Source organism: Emys orbicularis, chromosome 5 (assembly GCF_028017835.1).
Source record: "Emys orbicularis isolate rEmyOrb1 chromosome 5, rEmyOrb1.hap1, whole genome shotgun sequence".
Classification (NCBI taxonomy): domain Eukaryota; kingdom Metazoa; phylum Chordata; order Testudines; family Emydidae; genus Emys; species Emys orbicularis.
In genome coordinates this window covers 23,576,668-23,598,902 of record NC_088687.1, presented here as the reverse complement: position 1 = coordinate 23,598,902, position 22,235 = coordinate 23,576,668, and the positions used below count along the sequence as shown (strand labels likewise).

General features: G+C 39.4%; 1 protein-coding gene across 1 annotated transcript in view; it reads left to right on the top strand.

Annotated features, from left to right (window-relative positions):
- Nucleotides 1-22,235, top strand: part of CCSER1 (coiled-coil serine rich protein 1) — a 1,077,958-nt gene that overhangs the window by 428,878 nt on the left and 626,845 nt on the right. Inside the window, exon 6 of the mRNA XM_065405630.1 lies at nucleotides 2,148-2,358. Coding sequence (XP_065261702.1) covers nucleotides 2,148-2,358 — 211 coding nt within the window. The remainder of the gene's footprint in view (nucleotides 1-2,147; nucleotides 2,359-22,235) is intronic.

Genomic DNA, 22,235 nt, shown 5'->3' with positions numbered 1-22,235 from the left:
CCCAAGTGATATTCTTAAGAAGCCAGGCTTAGAAAATTTTATTTCCATTGTCCATCATAAGCATTTGTCTATGCATGGCATATCAGTGACTTCTTTGGTGCATTTCCCAAGTTCATATTGTCCCAAATGCACATTACATATTCCATAACTTCTTAATGAGCCATCCATAAGAGATTGCCCTGGTAATAGCATTTTCCATTTGTTTAGGGTGGCAGTGGGAATTGTTTATCCAGAAAAAAAAAACATATGAATCTCTTTTTTTTTTTTTTTTTTTGCATGTTTGTTCTTGTGGAACCAAAGTTAACATTAAAGCAAAATGTATTGGGAAGATTGTTATCTTTCTTGCTTTATCATTGAATAATAAACCCTAAAACTCAGAATCAAAACACCAACTACATTTTTTTTTTTTGCTTACAAAAATTTCAAATGGAACAGAAAATTTTAACTGTATTTTAAATGGACAATAAGGATTACAGGCGAGTCTCATCTTACGCTGGGGTTCCGTTCCGCAGTTAGCGCGTAAAGCGAAAACTGCATATAGTCAAAATTACATTGAGTTGAATGGCGGGCGAAATCCCCGCACTACAGGTACAGTATTAAAATTGTTATTTTTCCCTTCTTTTTTTTGTTTTTGCCGACCGCGTAAAGCTGAAATCGTGCATGTTAAATGCGCGTAAGATGCGACAGACCTATATTTCCATTGCCACTTATACTAACATCTTTAATGATAGTACATTCTTTTGATAATAGTATGGCTATGACAAGTAATTCCATTGAAACCCTTTTGTAATTTAACAATTAATTAATGTATAATTATCACAAACTACTACTATATTCTGGTGTTTGTGCTTCATGTAGCATTCTCTTCCTGTTTCCCATTGGTCCCAGGTAAAAAAGGCACAGCATGAAGGTTACAAAAAGTTTTTGAGGACAGAAGTGTTCATAATGCATTTACTTGCTTTGCCATTTCACCAAATTGCCAAATAATCTGCTTTTAAATCATTTTATGATTGCTAGAGCATTTTCTCTGAGTTTATGTTGTATTTAGAACTCAGAACTATCATCATCTAAGTGGGAGTCATGTCTTGTTCTGATGCTCTGTTCCAAGATCAGATAGTGTGGGTATGGGGTAGGATGTCAAGTTAACATAACGGTATTCTTTTGCTGCCTCAGGGACTGATCTAGAGGCCATTGAAGTCAGTGGGAGACTTTCTATTGATTTCAGTGGTTCTTGATAGACCCTTTCTCACATGTTCTCCCATGTTCTTCTTACACAAGCTATAGAGATAATTAACAACTTCAGATTGCTCATTCTTTTTTCAAACTGCAGTTTCCAAACAATACCATAAAATAAACATAATTATGACATTGGATCAACTCTAAATGGAACTATTTCCTTTTGTTTTCCTCCTCATTCATTTCCTTAAGGGTTGGGCTAAATTCTAAGTTATAACCATATGGAAAACTAATATAATGAACAAGACCGTGAACTTCATTGCATGTAGGCCAATGGTTCTCAAACTTTTGTACTGGTGACCCCTTTCCCATAGCAAGCCTCTGAGTGTGACCCCCCATATAAATTAAAATACTTTTTTATATATTTAACACCATTATAAATGCTGGAGGCAAAGCAGGGTTTGGAGTGGAGGCTGACAGCTCGCAATCCCGCATGTAATAACCTCATGACCCCCTGAGGGGTCCGGACCCCCAGTTGAGAACCCTTGTAGCCAGTTTAATCATAAATTTATGCCCATCCCTTTAATTTGAGCATATAGCAAAATGGGGTAAAATGTATCCCCAGCAATTTAATTCCTAGAAGTGAAATCCCACGTACACTTAACATTGTAAGAAAGTGGCTTTATCTGTGGGACATGGAGGAGAGCTTGGTTTCAATTCTAGAACGATCTGAAGTTTACCTAAATATACATAGTGATGGCTAGATCCTTGGGCGATGGGGCCTTAAAAAGGCTAGTCAAGTTATTCTCCAAAAAGTTGGTTGTGTTTATTCATAAACTCTTCATCATATGCACTATAAACAGAGAGAGTGAAAGCTCAGTGTTAGCAATGTTTCACTCCAAATAGTCATCAAGGGAGAGAGCCTAAAAAGTACCACAGAGCCAAATTTTGTTCATATTTTCTCATCTTAGGAACCTCTCTCTGAAGTTGTCAAAGGAGGTGGACCAAGGAGAAGCTAGATGTCCTCGTGTCAGCCAGGTGGCCAGCAGTCCTGCTGTGGAGTGGCCTTTTGCAGGCCTGGAAGAAGGTGGAGGAATGGAATCTTTGCCCTTCCGACTGATGATGCAGGACTGCACAGCTGTAAAGACGTTACTGCTGAAAATGAAGAGGGTTCTTCAAGAGGTAATGGTTTAATCATTTGTAAGATGAACGGTTGCCAATGCTAATAGGCTAGGTAGTGGAGAGGAGTTTAGGGAAATGTTGAGCGGCACAGAATAGAGTGCCCAGAATGTCTTAAAAACATGGAAACAACTCTTATGTAGACTCCCAGCATGGCTTTTGGACATCGCAATGCCTCAGGCAGCTTTGCAAATCCCAGCCCAGGTGCTCAATGGACTAGATGTGAGCTAGACTGTGAGTCAGAGTCACAAAAAAAGTCTATATTATCCGGTTTTGCGTCATCCTGTGCATGTCTTGTTTTAGTTTGTATTTTACACTTTGAACCTGTAGCAGTAGCTAACTATGCCCTGGTACGTCAAAGGGCGTGCCATATACCAACATATACAGTGAGCCGACTCTGTGGGTGCTCCAGGGCTCAAGAACCCCTGGTAAAAAAAATAGGGGATGCTCAGTCAGCACCCACCAGCCACAGCTGTTCAATGGGGCCACTGATCAGCTGTTCGGTGGGCTTGAGGTGCTCGGAGTGTGGGGGCATGGAGAGAAGGTGGAGCGGGAGCAGGAAGAGATGGAGCGAGAGCAAGGCCTCAGGGAGGGGCGGAGTGGGGGCAGGAAGAGGCTGGGAGAAGGGGCCAAACACCCACCGGGAAAATTACAAGTCAGCCCCGGTGCTAGCATGGACCCTGTGTCTGCCAACCCTGGCACCCATATAGACAGACTAAGGGATCTCTTGAGCCTCTTCTTTGTTAACTGTGTAATTTGGACTGGATAAGCCAAATTGTATTCTGGTCCTCCCACAAGATACAGTGTTTCTTGTCTCTTAGACAGTCATTCATCACATGTTTAACAATATTAACGGTCAAATCCAAGTAATACTCATTTGTAAATAATATAGAGAACAGAGAGAGACAAAAACAAATACAAACATTGGAAGTTCTACTCTTGTGAGACTGATTGAGTATAGGCTCCGAGTATTAATTGCAAAGGTTAACTGTTGGTAGCTTTAGTTATTAGATGACAGATGACATTTGGAAATTTCTCAGTCCATGCAGAGCTTTCCAGAACTGTGACTTGTGCTACCTACTTATATTTGCATGCCTCTTGATAGGGTGTCAGTAAGTGATGGTGAGTCCTCCATGTACAATCAACTCCTTATAGGTCTTTGGAAACCAAGTTTCAAGCCAACATTAGCAAATTCAGACATGTGAGCTGTTAAACTAGGATGCAAATATACATATGGCCAACTTTTACACTGTCACTGTGTTACTATAACGTTGTATAAGCCTTGTCCATGTTTAGAAAAGTAATAATCTTTTTGTTATTTTACCTGTATGGTTCCTAGCACGATGGGGTCCCAATACCTGACTGAGACATGTATGTGCTATTGTAATGCAAATAATTATTATTAATATACCGTTATAAATATAATAATAATAATTAATAATAACGGTAATGCAGGGAGTATTTCACATACAGATTTCTCTTCAACTGGTATAACCCTTTATATCTTCAAAAGATATGCCTACCCCTTGGGATTGTTTGAGTAAACATGCTTTCTTGTAATTAGGTTTATTAGCATTTTAATTATTTCTCACCTCAGGAAGAGTCCTTTAATGTTTTTACATAGTGAATTATCATATTTCCTTTAGACATAAGCTTAAGCCTACTATCATTTTTATACACAGTTATACTGTATTCTACTACAAGTTATGAGTAAAAAAATACTCACAAAATTATCTCAGCAAAAGATAAGGTACAACTTCAAGATGGCCCCTGCTTATTCCCACTGATGGGTATAGCACCTCCTAGGTTACTGTACTCCCTTTGGATAACTAATCTTAGTTTTTCCTCCTGTTTGTTCCTGTCCCCCACCCCTCTTTATTCCATAACTTTAAATTTCCAAGTCTCATTGCTTCTTAACTCAATCTTGTTCACTTAATCTTCCTGATCTCCTTTCCCACCTCTTGAAATCAAAGTGGCCTTCTGCACATGCCTTTCTCTCATTTTTTTATTAAATATATAGGCTGCAAATGTGCTATGGCTCTCCTATCTTCTGAGAACTGTGAGTAAGCGGATAAATCCCAGTAGCAGAACAGGCAGTTCAGTACCAGGATTGCGCAGACTCCTGGATGGTTGGGGGAAAGGAGGAGCACTGTAGAGAAAATCAGAAGAAAAAAAAAAGTCTACCTATACATGCTTTCTAACGGTTTTTGAAAGCTAGGAATATGTGTAATATATATTTATAAACACAGAATGGGTGTGGAGTAATATCAGTAGTGTCACATACAGTGACTTTTTAATGTGAATATACATACCGTACCTTTTTTCTGAAGATAAACTAATTTGTATCATTTATATATCACAAGGTTGCTTCTGTTTTCGAGGTCTACTTTAGTTTTGTTCTCTTGATTTAGAATGTTACAATAACCATGCTGTTGGATTATTTCCTTGCATTTTTTTTTTGTTATTAATGATCTTAGCAAAACTCTTATAACTTTTCTTTTAATCTGCAGTCGTTAAACCATACGTTAGGGTTTCTGTATAATGGATTGCTTGATTAAGCATTGTTGTCATACTGCACTAATTTATATGGAATATGTGGGCTCAAAGGTGTTAACATAATTGAGACATTGTCCAACATTAAACAATTTTAAACAAGGTTCGGGTTTGGTATACAAACACCTCAGCCTGCTTAATACCATAACAGATACACTATGAAAAATCCTTTTAACCTTTTATTAAAGATATTGAAAAAAAGGAAAAGAGTTAAAGCATTTGACATGTAAAATATTAATTCAGGCTTTCATTTTAACCACATCCCTTGTTCCATTTCCCTTTAGCTGTTTTTTTTAGAAGGAGCCCCCTCCCCTGGTTTGACAGTGTTTTAGATGTTATCAAAGATGGTAATGACTGTCCTTTTGAATAAAAGAGAAGTTAAGTGAGATGGACTGGAGCTGCTGCTGTTAAAATCTGATCCCATTTCCTACAAGACAAAGCAAGACAAACACGCAAAATGGAATAACAAAGATAGAAAATGCAGCTTTTGTCATTGGTGTTGACTTTCACTTGCAATCTCACTGCTGGAGAAACACTGGCATCAGCCACTGTGAGACCTGGCAAACTTGTACCAGCATCAGGCTGATTAGGGCACTGCATTTAGCTGCCTCTTTCTGGTCATCGGCTTACAGCAGTGTTGCAAAATATATAATCTTGGCTGGCTAAGCCAGATTCTTATTAGACAGAAGAAACAAAGGAAAGAGAAGAAATAAGGTTCAGAAGAAAAAGGACACAGCAGGGAAAGGATAGGGTGTGGGGGACAAAGTCTTACATCCCAGGTGGTGTTTGGGATTCAGCCAGAGCTGGGGAAGGTGGATGTGTCAGCTGGGTTCCTCTCTCTAGCCTGGACTGGTCAGGATATTTTTAGGATCAAGATGAAGGGGGTAAGGGTTCCAGGGGGGTGGCAGCCACGATCCTGAAGCTCACTCCACTGGCCAATTTTTCTCCCAAAGTCTTTTTATTTAGGGACCCCAAAAGGGAGTGATGGGTGGAATAGTCCATCTCTTCCTTATATTGTCTACCAATTAGGCCTAGTTTCCAGCACAGCAATTTTGATTCACGGATTTCTGGTTTCACACTATTCTTGTTGACCAAGCATGATCTTAAGACAGTCTTTCAGTTAAATCAGCAAGCCTCTTTGTTTGGACTAATTCAGTCTCTCTTTCTCGCTTTTTCACCTTTTCCCATCAACATTTCTTTTTATAGGTTATTGTGACATCTTATGAACTTACACTCACTTTTTACAGTTGAGCTCACAATTAGGCTAAATTTGTATGGCCAGTTATCATAACAGCACATACGCACATAACCCGTTGAAGCTATTAGTGAAATATTCCATGAAAAAAAAAATCCATCAAATTTGTCAGATGCAGTACTGAAGTATCTGAGTATTTTTAAATGAGCATATTGTGAATTTTAAAAACAATTTCTGTGAAGCAAGTACTGTACTCTCCTGCAGTTAAATGCAATTTCTCTCGCTTTCAGCAAGAGTCTCTATAAAGCAGAGTCACTAGAAAACAATGTTCAATTAAAAGAGGTAATGCAGCAAAAGTTAAATCTATATTCCTTATAAGGGAAATTCAAGCCACCCAAAATTTGGTTTCTGTCAGTCTTGCCAGGTGCAAACTGAAATATTATATGTTTCATTATAAACCTGCATGTTTTACAAGTCTCTTAATTCAATTTAATAATTAAAAAAAAGAGGTTGGCTTCAATCTACAAGAAAAACACACCAATAACTAATCTGTAAAGGGTGTTGTTGTTCCTATTTTGCAGCTGAAGTAATCCATAGTAGAAGAAATGACACAGAAAGTGTATTCGTATTTATTGAACAACAAGTTAATTCAGTTAAAATATTAGACACATTATTCAATATAATGGTGGTTCTTAAGCATTGAGCACTATTCCCAAGGAACAGTTTCATTATAATCCACCAAAGTGTTATACTGGCCGGAACAATATGGTGTTTTCCTGTTGCACTTGCTTACAGTGGAAGAACCTAACAGATGGACAATAGTTTTGCCATAAATTGTGTGTGTGTGTGTGTGTGTGTGTGTGTATACTGGACTGGGCTGTAATTGTGTAATGCCCTGGGTTTAGCTTCTCATTAATCTTATCCTGAATAAGGAGATTAAACACATGGCAATAGCTAACAAGACTGCAACTGTTCTGGGATTTTTTTTTTTTAAAGTAGGTGATTAGGAGTCATTCAGTTGAGGAAAGCTGACACCTTGCCCTCAGTAGACAGGCATTGAAAATGTCCATTAATAGATTCAACACGTTCCCACTATGTTTTTTCCCCCCAGCCATGTAGGGTCTATAAATCAGGAAATCCCCTAGCACATCCAGAACTTCAGTGAACAAAGTAATCTGAAACTGGACCAGACAATATGTTGTGTGTATGCCCCCTTCTGTCATAAGGTTACCTTGACACAACCTTCTCAAAGACCTTATTCAGAGTATTAGTTTGGAGGCAGGGTTGAAGCTGGCAAAACTGTAAATATAATTGGATTTGACAGATATTAAGTGTTGTCTTAGATGTCTTGAATGTGCGTGGGGGGGGGGGGGGGGCGCTATCAGCCATTCACTTGCGGGAACTGGCACCATATTTGCCCTCAGGAAAGAACTGAAAACCTCACTTGTGTGTATGAAGTCAAATATGAGTGTCTTGAATGAGTTTTAGCTGATGTTGCTCACTGATGTTCCTATTCTGCTAGGGGAGTTCCAGTCTGTAATGTACAGTCTATAGAAAATCTAGTGAAGAAGTTCTGAGTCCTCTGAAGATTTGTAATGCATCCAGTTCAGTAAAAAGCTACAGTAATAGGCCAGTAGGGCATTCAGTTGCTGTCTATCCCAAGTAAGGTATTTACATGTATTATTCTAAACAGAATAAAGAATGCAGTAGATTCAAGGTTATGACAAGAACAGGCAGGATTCAGACAGGAGAAATCGTATATAGATCAAATAGTATCCCCACGTATCATCGTAGAACTGTAAATGAAATAGCAGTCACTGCTTTATATGTATGTTATAAGTGTCCAAAAAGCCTTTGATACCGCAGATAAAACAGCTTTATGGAAGTTGCTATGCCTCTATGGAATCCCACAGAAATTTGTGAACATCATTCCAAGTTTTCTGTGAAACTATGACATGCCAAGTAATACACAACAGTGAACTGACGAAGCCATTCGACATTAGTACAGACATCAGATAAGGATGTCTTATGTCACCCTTGATCTTTTTACAGGTAGTGAATTGAGTAATGAGCAAGAGCACAGAACAACCAAAGGGCATACAATGGCCCAGGGGTAATCAATTATTTTTTGTCAAAGTCCAAATTTCTTGCTCAAGGTATAGTCGAGGTCCAGACTCCGGAGAAAATAATAAAAAAAATCAACAATAATGATAATAATAATAAGTAAATTAAAAGATTTCGGGGTCTGTTCAAAAGTGTATGGCAGTCCGGATTTGGCCTGTGGTCCATCTATTGATTCTCCCTGCAATAGACTTTCACACAAGTTAGAGGACCTTGACTTTGCAGATTACATCAACTTGCAATCCCAGACCCACAGAGACATGCAAGTCAAAACAAATAATCTACAGGCCTATGCATGATTAGTAGGATGAAAATCAGCACTAAGAAAACTAAAACCATGACAATCAACACACAACGAGAAACACCAATAGCACTTTCTGTGACTGACATAGAAGAGGTTCAGTATTTCACATATCTCAGTATAATTGTATATACAATAGGTGGAATAGACAAAGACATTAAAACCAGAATAATGAAAGCCAGACGTGCCTTTGTAACTTGAAAGCCAACATTGAGAAACAGAAATATTGCCCTCCAAACTAAAGTTCAAATATTTAACACCATTATAAAGCTGGTATTATGGTTTGGTGCTGAAATTAGAAGACTTACTAAGACCTTACTATCTAAACTCTACATTTTTATAAAAAGCTGCCTAAGGCTTGGTCTACACTATTTACCTATATCGGTATAACTATGCCATTAAAGAGTGTTAAAACATCCACACCCCTGAGCAACAGAACAAAAATGGAGATGGCTAGGACATACTGTGACAGGGCATGCTCTTTTACCACTCTGGCGCCCCCTAGCAGCCCATGTGGGGTTTGCTCACCGCGTGGTCTGATGCCCCTTCCTGACGTTGCTCAAACTGTTGTCCCACTCACTTGCTCCATGGCCTGTCCCATGCTGTCAGAGCTGCAGTGCTTTTCTCTTCATGGCTCATCCCTCTGGCCAAGTAGCATTGAAGTTCCTCCCCTTCTGGGGTATTATCAGAGTCTCCTTCCATACTGTCCCTGGCAGTCCCCAAATAGGCTTCCCTTAGCATGCCACTCCTGCAGTGGCTTGGAGGGAGCCCAGGCCTGCCCTCTACACCAGATTCCAGTCCAGAGACCCTAGACCCAGCAGCTCAGGTTTTTACTCTCCCAGCCTTTACAGCTCCTTCCCTGGACTGCTTCCTATACTGCCTATCACAGGCTTCTACTCTTCCCTCCTGGTATCAAGGAGTGTGACTGCAGGGCCTTTCCTCCCTGTTGCCAGCTTCCTGGCTTTATAGATGTCCCACCTGTTTCTGCCCAGATCAGCTTCATCCCCAGTTAAGCCTAATTGTATCCTATTTCCCCTCCAGGTGCAGCCTATGGCTAATTGGCTTCTCTTGCCTATATTAACCCCTTGAGGGCTAGGGTGGCATGAATGCCCCATTACACATATGTGGAGGAAAGACAGGAGTTGGACTGTTTCATGTGGACTTTTCCACTTTACCATACATTACCTAGCTGACCACTGATTGGAGGACTGCCATTTGCTGTACTTGGAGCTGAACTTGAAGACCACTTTGATGATTATGAAAGTGCAGACTGTGGCTACCCACTCATGCAGTGCTTTCAGTTGTAGGGGGAACATATGATGCCTGTTTTTCAGAAGCCACAAAGACTTCCTGCATCTTTATAGATTCAACGCAAGTTGATATTATCATCTATGTAGATCTTTATATTTTGAGTTTGGTCTAACTGAGTAATCAATTCTTTCCATGTACACTGTCAAAAAAGTGGAGATAGCAGAATTAGTTTTGCTTGTATAACCCACACATCTTCTGGGTGTGGTGTTCTGTCCCATCTAGTGGCACCAAGGCCACCTAGAGAGAGAGTTAATGAGTCTGCTCTACAGTCTTAGCTAACAGCCAGTTGGTTTTTAGCTCATGTGGTAGTGCAGGGGTAGGCAACCTATGGCACACGTGCCAAAGGCAGCACGCAAGCTGATTTTCTTAGTGGCACTCACACTGACCGGGTCCTGGCCACCAGTCCGGGGGTTCTGCATTTTAATTTAATTTTAAATGAAGCTGCTTAAACATTTTAAAAACCTTATTTACTTTACATACAATAGTTTAGTTATATATTATAGACTTATAGAAAGACACCTTCTAAAAACTTTAAAATGTATTACTGACACGCGGAACCTTAAATTAGAGTGAATAAATGAAGACTTGGCACACCACTTCTGAAAGATTGCCGACCCCTGTGGTAGAGGCTCATGCACTAAGCTCCAGAGGTCCCAGGTTGGATCCCGCCCGCTGATGACCGGGGTCTGTCGGCGTTACACTTGCAGTCCCTATATCTGAGCCTCTTGGAAGGGCATTCTTAGTGGAATATCCTCACCCATGTAATGTGCTCATCCCAGCTGAAGATGTTTGTTTAGGTTTTTCCCTAGAGAGAGGGAGTTGTTAGTGCAGTAATGAGTATGGAGAGAGTATAAATGTTTTCGGGGGAGGGAATCCATTTAGTTAATAGTACTGAGTTGTTTTAGATTTCAAACATACTGTAGGCTTAGCACTTGTTGGATGAATTGGGTACTTCTCAAGGTGAGTAAAGTGGGCATAATCTTGCCTATATTTATGGTAGGTTAAATTTAGGTAGGTAAGTTAATTATATTAGGTAGGTTACGTTTTCTTGCATTCTTTATACGGCATACACATTATCTACTGTATAATAATTCCCATTGTTTTAGTGATAGTTTTTAATAAGACTGTCAAGGTGGGTTTAGTAGCTGATCCAGCTAATTAAGATAACATGGTATCTCCATATTCTGTGATTGTTTCATTTAGATGGTAAATCCTTTGATCAGGGACTATGTCTCTTTCGTAACTTTGCAAAGCACCATGTAGTGTTCTGCAGGTACACAAATATTTGTTAATTACAACAATAATAAAATCAGTAGGAAAGCTGCTCTAGATTTACATATTATGTTTTTTTCAAAGCATTATTTATTTTACTAGGGAAAAGCTTTTGGTTCTTTTTGGCTCTGATAAAGAATCAATCTTTGCAATATGATTTTTTTAGTTTTTGTTTGAAGGAGGAGTACTTTGAAAAACTATGCCAAAGCCCAGAGGAAGGCAGTGTGACTTAGAGGACAGAGCGCTGGACTGGGACTCAAGAAACCTGGATGCTATTCCCAGCTTTCCCACTGGTCTGCTGGATGACTCTGGGGAAGACACTTCACCTCTTTCTCAGTTTCTCCATCTGTAAAATAATGATACTGAGCTCCTCTGTAAAGTGCTTTGAGATCTACTGATAAAAAATGCACTCTAAGATCTAGGTAGTATTATGATTGATGTTGTTTGAAATACTTTGCAGGCGAATGGCAAGTGGGCTTTCACTGGACAGTCCATTACTAAGAAAATTTGAGGTAGACTTAAAATATGGTTTTCAAATACATTAAGAATCCCCTACAGTCAGTTGTTACAGCTATTATGTTTACTTACATAGTCCATTAGCAACTTAAGAGGCAATTGTAAGGTTATTTCAGTGTAAAACACCGGAGGTTTCCTTTTTAAACTACCTTTGTAATTAATCAGTGTAGCATTGCTGATTTGTTCAACAACTCTGCATTGAATGCAGTCACCTTTATCAAGTAATTCATTCTGGAAATTGGTAATTCCTTCATTTCATAGTGCATTAACATGCATTTCATATAAGTGTAAATTTAAATAAATTAAATTAAGATTTAAGATTCCATTTAAAGCTAAGTAACACTGCTAAAGAAAATCAGTCTTTGTGGTTTTGCTAGAACTTTGCAATGTATAAGAAATTTATGTTTTTGCAAGGTCGTATATTGTAAGCTCTTTGGGGCAAACACCATGGCTACCTTCTTGGTACCTAGCACAACTCTAATCCTGAGGCCTCTCTATCATAATACTAATGATATCAATCCATCTATAATAAACATTTCATGAAAATCTCTTTGTACAGTTTTGACCCCAAAGGAAACCACCTAATGGTTTCAGTGTGTACACCAAAGTTAGGAAATTCTGGAAATGCTAACAAGTAAACTATGCTCCAGTGGGGATGGGGACCATTTTCATAACAGTGTGATTAAACAGGAAGGAGGTGCATATAACTTCAGTTCATTTAGAATCTTATCTGTGGGTGTGTCTACATAGCAAAGAAAAACCCGGGGCTGGTCTGCCAGACGACTTGGGCTTGCAGCACTTGTTTTATTGCTATATAGATTTTTGGGCTGGAGCTGGAGCACGGGTTCTAGGACCTGCAGGGTGGGAAGGATCCCAGGGCTCAGGCTCCAGCCCAAGCCCCGAAATCTACATAGCAATGAAACCAGGGCCGGCTCCAGGTACCAGTCTACCTGGCATGTGCTTGGGGCAGCACCTGGAGGGGGGCGGCGCTCAGGCCCGAGAGACTGGGCTTGCCGCCCTCCCCGTGGCGCTCCGGCCGGCTGGGGAGAGTGGGGCCCGCCCTTCCCCGGCGCTCCGGCCGGTCGGGGAGAGCGGGGCCGCGGCCGGGCTCAGCGCCCTCCCATGCTGCGCTCCCCGGCGGGGGGGGGGGAGGGGGGGGGGGAAGAGAGGCGGCGGCGGGAGGCTTTTTTGCCTGGGGCGGCAAAAAAGCCAGAGCCGGCCCTGAATGAAACAGCCCCACAGCCCGAGCACTGTGATCCAAGTCGGTTGGCAGGGGCCAGCTACGGGTTTTGCTGTGTAAACTAAAAATGCTATGGTATTTTTATAGATTGGGTTAAACCTCTTTGAAACTGTTGAATGTAACAGCCACTCTTCATTCCCTTCAAATATAAGAATCAATGGCAATCTCCAGATCAAAGCATCAGTGTTACTGCCCAAAACAAAAGTACCTTTCTGAGACCTTGGCTACACTTGCAGCTGTACAGCGCTGTGAGGTAAACCTGTCTTCGTACAGCTGAGTAGGGAAAAGCGCTGCAGTCTGTCCACACTGACAGCTGCCAGCGCAGTGGTGTGGCCACACTTGTAACATTGGCAGCTGTGTTGGGAGCGGTGCATTATGGGAGCTATCCCAGCATTCATGTGGCTGCAATGTGCTTTTCAAAACGGGGGGGTGGGGTGGATTGTGACAGGGAGTGTGGGGGGAGAGAGAGTGCTTTTTGGAGCATGTCAGCTCTCTATTTTGCAAGTTCCGAACTCCCGGCCCCCTGCTCATTCATTCACTCACTCAAAGCAAGCTGCAAACTGTTTGCTTTTCTCTGTGGTAGGAGCTTTGAAACCGGCACTTCCGCATTCCTGCAGCCGGTCACAACAATGGAGAGGATTGGCCACTTGACAAGGTGATTAGTACAGCCCTGCAAGCGTTTACACTCACACCCGTGAGTCGTAACCACTCCGCTGCAGCTGTTATTCCTCTCGGAGATGTGGTGTACCCAGGGAGATACGGCGCTGTAAGTGTCCTGCCAGTGTGGACGGGGAGTGAGTTACAGCCCTGGGGGAGGCTTTACAGCACTGTAACTTGCAAGTGTAGCCAAGGCCTGAGACCTAAAGAAGAGATCTGTGTAAGCTCAAAAGCTTGTCTTTCTCACCAACAGAAGTGGTCTGATAAAAGATATTACCTCACCCACCTTGTCTCTGCTGAACAAAGGCAGGTCAGAAGGTCACTCAGGAATTTCAACTGTGTGGGTGGAGAGTGTGGCTGGATTTTGTTTTGGGTAGAACTGTGAATGGGAGAGAAGCAAGAGAGACAGCACAGAGAAACAAACACAAAAGGAGAAGGAAGCTATAGCCAGAGCCTGGGGGAGGTTTAGAGGCAGGTTTGGTATCTGGTGCGCTGGGTAAGAGAGGCTTGGGGCTGTCAGCAAGGAAACAGCCTCCGGTTGTTTGATTCCTCCTGAGTTCAGGGGAAACAGGACTTTATTCATTCTTTGTAAATAAACAAGACTGCATCAACGATACCTGGCTCCATCTTCAATTTTTCCTCACAACTGGAATGGCCTACACGATCCCACATTTTTGATTAGCTGCTCAGGTCAAAAAGGATACCAATACTTTCTTAAATTAATCCAGAAAGTTCTGGAAAGGCTTTCAGGATAAGGAGTACGAAGGAGCAGAACATAATCATATATTTGTATCCTAACTCTTTAGGGATTTGTTGCCCTTGCTCCAAGTGAAAATACTAAGACTTTAATGCTGAAAAATTAAAGGACTCTCCCTTTTCCACTACACTCATGACCTCTACCTGCTTGTTCTACCAGCACCTTTCCTGTCCTGGTGATTAGTCTTAGGCCTGGTCTTCAGTAAAAATTTAAGTTGTCCCAGCTCTGTGCTCAGGGATGTGATAAATCCACTCCTCGAGCGGCATAGTTAAGCCGACCTAACCTTCAGTGTAGAAAGTGCTAGGTTGACTGTAGCCAAGCTACTGGCTCTAAAGGAGGTAGATTACTTACACCGATGGGAGAATTCCTCCTGTCGCATAGGTGGTGTCTACATTGAAGTGCTACAGTGGTGCAACTGCAGTGCTGGAACTGTGCTGTTGTAGCCTTTCAGGTGTAGACAAGCCCATAGTGGAATAGCCCGAACCAACGGCTGAGTCCTTTCCTTTGTCTGTGGCATGATTGCAACCAGACCGTCATTCCTATGGGACTCATCCCAAAAGACTCCTTGCCCTAGTGCAAGTGGGCACAGCGAAGCAGGGGTTGTATCCGTTATGTAGTCCTTTCTATATGCAGTTAACAAAGTTCCCTGGTTTATTTCTTCCCTGGGTTATGGTATTTGACGTCTCCTTTGCTACAAAGGATGAGATACCATTTTCTGTAAAATAACGTATGATACAGAGCTACACTGCAGATTAGCAAGCTTGCATGACCTGTTGCCCCAGCCTCCTCAACAGCAGGCTGGTCTTATTAGCACTTTGCTGATCAGCATTAAAAATATCTGCCCCATTAATATATAATGTCCCACCATCATTAGTCATGTGCAATTGTCCGTGATAAATTCGTGATTGAAGACCATAAAATTATAAAAGCTACAAAATGAAAACATTTTCCCATTTACTGCTTTTGTGGGCTTGATCAATTGCCGCAGGCCAGTCAACTTAATCCCACCTGACCCTCCTTGGCAATAGAGCTGATCACACCAATTACATTTTCTGATAGGTCTGCATATACCAAAGATTGCTATGCAAAATAATAATCAAGCAGAGGAAGAAATTCAGAACATGTGTAAAAGTCTACAGGAGGAATTGATTATACTCAATTGTTAGAGAGAGATTGTGAGTAATTTTGAGCTAAATGATGTATTTGGTGATGGTGGTGGATAGAAATGTCACTGATAATGATTAAGACCAAATTTAATAATGCTAAGGATAACAAGACCCTTAATGAGTTATCCAATTCTGTTAACAAAAAGAATGAGAAAATAGAAGTGGGATGAAGTAAGGGCACTAAGACAGAAGTTCCTGACCCAAGATATTCTGTAATTGAATCTCCTAACAGTTTAATTGGATTTTAAGAATTAAAATGTCAAGTTGTCAAACATAATTTTATTATTTGTAAAGAAGCACTGCACATGATCATCTTGACATCTGGTCAGTTTCAAAAACTGAGTTACAAGTAGTTTGCCAACTTTTGTGGTTTCACAGTCACATTCATCTTGTTTGTTTGTTTTTTTAAATGTTTTTCTGTCCCCTTTTGCTGTGTGTGAAAGACCTACAGAGACAGCGTAAACTGATTACAGAGAGGGGATCAATGAAACTGATTATTCACAAAGTGTTGCAAGAAACTTGTGTATAGGAAGAGTGGTAACTTGAGAGAAAAAGATGGGGGCACGTTTTCTGATGGAGGAGCCCCGCTTATGTGCCTGTTGTTGCACAAACAATACATTTGTGTATGTGTCTAGGTGTTAAACTGCTTAATTGTTTTATATTCATTAGGAAGCAGATTCAACCAAATTAAGATTAATCACTTAACCAATGGATTGTCCCTTAATATTCTGTCCTCAGATCAGGCAGAATGTATGAAACAAGCCCTAATGCAATTATGAGAGAAATTCATACTGTATATGACCTGAATTCTGGCAAAGAACTGTGTTGCAGATTTCCATAAAACTTTCTCTCACAGCTCTTCACTTTATTTTGGGAAAAAAGTATTCACTGAAGTATTGCAGAAAGGGATCACTGCCCAGGTTCTGAGGACAGTGTTGATCACCTAATTGTGAAGAGAAACAAGGATGGGAAAACTGCAGAGATCCTATTCCTGAAGAGATCTTTCTGAATACAAAATGTACAAATATTACCAAAATAATAGCTACAAATCAATACAGTGTGACCCACGTGCTAATTCATGAAGATCAAAAGACCAAGTGGGTTTTATGAAAGAGGGGTACTGATTTTCAATGACAACAACAACAACTTCCCATCTAACCCCAAAAGCGCAGATGTCTGGGCCCCAATCTGTACCCATGTTTATAGCTGCCCCATGTCTTTTTTATATAGGATCGCGTGGCCTTATCATAAGGTAAATTTATGTAAGCTTGGTCTTTGAGTACTTTTTCCTCATATGCATAATTATTCTGTGTAACTCAGCTTTGGCTTCAATTCTGACAAGAGAACTCCTGCACTTAGGGCTACATCTTAAACTGATGCAAATTGGTGTAGGTTGACTCAAGTCAATAAAGTTATGCCAATTTACCCCAGCTGAGGACCTGACCCCACGGGGGAGAGGTACTTTGTAGTTGTGCATCCTTCCCTATGCCTACTTTTTAACATCTCTCATGAATTTCTGCTACATCAAGAGCAATGATGGAATGATTATTAATAAGGAATTAAACATTCAGTCCACGTGTAAGTGTGTTTTATAATTGGAGAACCTTCCTTTCATTTCCCCACTTCTTTACTCAATAAAGAACATTTGGCAAACTGTCAGGTGAAATCTAATCTCATCTAATGTACATGTCTAAGAGACAGGATACCTCATTTTATCAATACTGACCATTTCAACGCTGTATGAAGATAACCTGTCTAGGAATAAAGATATGCTCAAACCTAGCTGCCATTTGTGTAAGTAGACTCTGAACACCTCATAAAATAGTTAAACAAGGATACAGCAAGGTAGCAACTACTTCCCTTATCTCTTCAGCAAGAAAGAGAGAGCTAAAATGAACATCTACCCAAGGATCAATTGTATTCACAAGCAGTTCTGTTTTGCTCTTTTGCTTTTGAACAAAATTACTATTCAATTTATATGGGAGAAAAAAGCAACTGTGACTCTCATGTGTAATGTATATAATCAATCAATCAATCAATCAATAAAATGTTTAAAAGCATGCTCTATTGAGAGCATGGGACTCCCACATCTCTATTGCTATTATGTACCTTTCCATATTACCTCTCTGGTGAAGCTGGTCATCCCCTCTGGCTTTACCTATGCACCATCTTGGCTCAGTATTGAAACAAATATTGAAGCTCACTTGGGTGCATTTCATATCTTCACCCTACCTGTTTTTTGTTTTTTCCCCCCTGAAGCCATTGGAAAAGGACTGTGCTGTGCATGCCAAGGAGGCATTGAGGGGAAGTACAGCAGTTAGAATTTTGCCCCCACTTCAAGACCCCTTTAGAACTCGGTTGAAGACGGAACAAGATAACTCATACAGAAACCTGTCCTGAGATTACTGAAGTAGAGGAAGAAGAAGGGTCTCTAGTTTTCTCCTAACCATCCTAGATCTAAAAAGCCTGCTTAAATCAACAGCCCATGTTCTCCCAAGGCCTATATCTCTGTAATAGGAATTGCACAAAGTGGTGACAAGCCTCACCCTGTGTGATCAGGCTTCATTGTGAATCCAGTTGCCTATGGCAAAGGAAAGAACATTACTCCCAATTTCCAACCTCCATGGGGTTATAAAACCTAACTGCCATCTCCTCTCCTTCATGTCCTGACCTCACAGCTGGGTCAGATGGCCCACAACTCTTCTTCAATTGCTAAACACTTGCAAAATCTGCAAATTGCTCATGTAAGCAGCTACGGAGCAACTCATGCTTTCCAAATAAGAAAGTAATATATGCTGAAAAACAGTCAGGTGGGTATGGTTGTCTTACAGATAAAGATGTATTCTAGGATAAAATATTTTCCTCTTTTTCATTTGTTCACAACAACAACAAAAACTAACACTTCCATGTAGCTCTTCCAGTCCACTAAATAAATAAACAAATATGCAATCAGTTCGGACCTTGCTGCCTATCATGAAATAATCCACAGAAATTCATACCAGCATATTTGGAAATGAGTCATTTTGCTGTGATTACTTACAGTTGATGTGTAAACTGAGTGCACACTCAGCAGCTGGGGAAGGAAAAATAAAAGTTCCAGCTACAAGACACTTTGTTGGTATGGTTAGGGATTTCTTTTTGTCCAAAAACAAAACTCAAAACCAGAAAACATCAACTCAGACTACTGGGTAATAACAACCTGAGACCAGTCCTGCTTCAGCCAACTTGGAAGACAGAGTTTACACTCTTCTTTGGATGGTAGCTTTCTTTATATCAGCTTCCCCCATTCCTTTTATAACCCTGCCCAGATCAGCCATGTGAAAGGTAAGAACGCCTTACAAGCTGAACCACATTTTCACCTGGTCACACAGTTCAACTGATTACAACAGCACCTCACCCCACTAACCACTGCTTTAAAGGGAAGTGGAAAAAATAACTGTTACACATCAGGAACTGAGAAATGTATGGCAAAATGTTAGACAACTCTAGTTCATCATCCTGGCCGTTATTTCCAAACAATATACACAGTAGGTTTTATTGGACACAAGAATGTCTTTTGTTTGTGTTTTTTTTAAAGGGTGGGGGGACTTATAGACCCTAGCATATGGTGCTTAGGCCAAAAAGTATCACTCTACAGCACATTCTGTCCTCCTGTTGCAAATTACACAACTAGTGGAATGATATTGAAGTTACACTTTATAGTAAATTCCACTTATAAATAATCTATAAAGGGTTAATAAATTGTTAATGGACATTTGGTTAAATGGCTAATCAATGGTTAAAGATTCTTATACTGTCCAACAGTCAACAGGTTGTTAATAACCATATTAAGCTTATTCTATTGATGTGCTTATAACTATCTACCTGTACGAGCCACTCATGTCTGTAACATGCTTATAGTATCTGTTAATTATTTATTAACCATGTATAAATATAACCTGAATATATAAAATGTGTCCAGTGTGTTTAAAGGCACTTCCAAAATTCTAACGTTAGGTGCATTTGGCAAGCTAATATTTCCCAACACTGATCAGATATGGCTTTCTATTTCTGGAGAAATCATCGAACTCTCCTTCCTATACAAATTGGCTGAATGAATTATCCACCACAGCACCGATGGAAAAAAATATTAGGAATGAACAGCTGTAAAAAAATACAGTAGTATCTAGGCACACATGAAAAAAACTGCATTCCTTAGCCTTAATTTTGCCAGTTCAAGCTTGTAATGCTCATACACATAGTGTTGTGGGGTTTTTTGTTTGTTTTTGCTTATTGCTACATACAACATATCTTAATTCAGGTTAATGAAATAGTGTAAAAATCACATTCAGTTCATATTAAGTTAGCTAAAATCTTATTTTGAAACATATTAATGAGATGGACTGGTCACTGTTTATGTACTATCAGTATAAAAATCAGTAAAAAGATAATTGGAAGTGAGTAGGAATAAAAACATCCCCAAGTGTATTGCACCTGTCTAAAGGACTTTGCCTGAATCTAGTTATAGCCAGTTATACGTCCTTTTTAGCCATCTAAAACTACCAAAACATAGATTGATGAGCAGCTAAAATTGACAACAGTGTCAATATTATCCAGACTCATTTGGAGGAAATGCTACTATGGTCAACAGTTAATCAAATTGGCTCTGTGCTCCCCCAAGTGTTTGACAGTTTTGGAATGACCAGACTTAATGTTCAAATAAGAATCTACAATAAATCACAATGAAAATATTAGTGATCACACAAACATCTCTGTAAAAATGATCAACTATCTCCCACATTTGTTGGATATTCCCTGGTTTTCATTAAGGGTCTGATCCAAAGCTCACTGAAGTCAATGACTTCTTTTCCATTGACTTCAGTAGACTTTGGATTGGGCCCTAAATGAATAATAAAAAAATATAATTCCATACAGTGATGCCAAATTAACATATTTCCATAGTTTCTACCAATATTACTGTATCTCTCTCTCTCTCTCTCCATATGTTTGTGCATGAGTGAGTGAGAGAGAGACACATTGGTCAGCTATAATTCAACTATAGGTGAGGCTACTAGCTTGGCCTACTATATATACATTTATATATGTGTTTATGCATAATGTGTATGCATGTGTGTATGTGTGTGTATATATATATAGAGAGAGAGAGAGAGAGAGAGATGTACATGTAGATAATGTATGTGTGTGTATATAGATAGGTAAATAATTAGCACACATTTCTTTATAATTAAATAGATCACTGTAAAAAGAATCCTGACCCCTTTTAGTTTTGATATTTTCATTATATCATTTCATACTGAACAGTCCTTGTATTTCCAAAATGCATTTGAGAATACACATCTAAATATACATCTAAACCAAACTGTTATATACTGATCTTTCCCACAGAATTTCATTTAATCTATCATTGTCAACTGATCTTTCCAATGTCTACAAATGTCTATATAGTATATGACTTCCCACCTCCAGGGTTAATAGCATCTATTTTTCACAGTACTTAGTTATTCCTTTCATTATTGAGGTGTCATTAAGTTTTCCCAGTGTAGGTTTCGTTGGTATATTTTGTCTGACAGTTTATCCTATTACATCACTTACTTCATAGTGAATTTTACCAATACAATTTAATGTCTGGAAGTTGCCATATCATATATTTAAAAGATACATCTCCAGATCACTTTCTCTTATTCTTATTCTAAACATGCTTCATGGAGTCCAGTGCAACATATTAGTCCCAAAATAATTATGTAAAGTTTGCATCTTGGAAGTATTTGTAATTTAATTATGCTGTACCGTTTAGATAAATTATTCTTTGCCAGTATCTTGCAACTCTAATCACGTTAGGGAGTTTCAGTAATCTTCCTCCTTATCAACCAGAAAGTTAAGAGTTCACTGACTGTATTATTTTCATTGTTTATATTTATGACAAATTTACATGTAACTGAATATTTCAAAAGTACATCCATTCTGTTTATGTCCTTCTCTGGCCATAGGTTTGCTCATCCTGTTCAGAAATGCCCACAATTTTAACTGTATTTTCTGCATTTTTGTTAACATCTGTCACTGATATAGCATCTTACAAAGTATTGTACTTTTAAAAAGTGAGCTGTGTTAAAAACTAATTCTTTGACATACAAATCAAAATATAATCTGATTTGATTTAAATTAGGAAGATTAATTTAATACCAGATAATGTGTAAAATATTTTCCTACAAGAGCATATAATACTTTGTCATAAAATGACTTTACAATTTACATTATAATTGCCTTGCTTATCTTCGTATATTATAATTGTGTATAACATGTAAAATACTCCTTTATATAGTCATTATTTATTACATTTTGAAGTTACAACTTAATATATGGCAAAATGTGATAATCCTCAACATCCTTCCCCTACAATTAGTTTACATATATTTCCAGATGCACACACTGCAGAGGATCATACTGAGACATTTCTTCGTGAGGGCCTTGGCATCAGACAGGAACACCAAAGGAAATATCAGTGTTCCTACATTTGCTAAGGGCAAAAGCAATTCCTGAATGGTTCAGCAAGCTTGACCTAAATACTGTCTCTATAATATTTTCTGCTATGTTATTTAATTTTCCCTTATTTTCAAATTATTTTACACTACCCTTAAATGTTTAATGCTCAGTGTACTCCATTGCAACTGCAGAATCGCGTTAGCAAAGCTGTTGGGAGAAGCTGGAGGTTTTGGCAGTTGGGTAGGGCACAATTGAGCTTTTTGGATCATGGGAAGGTATGTACTCCATCAAAGGTAAGGAAGTGATCTTAG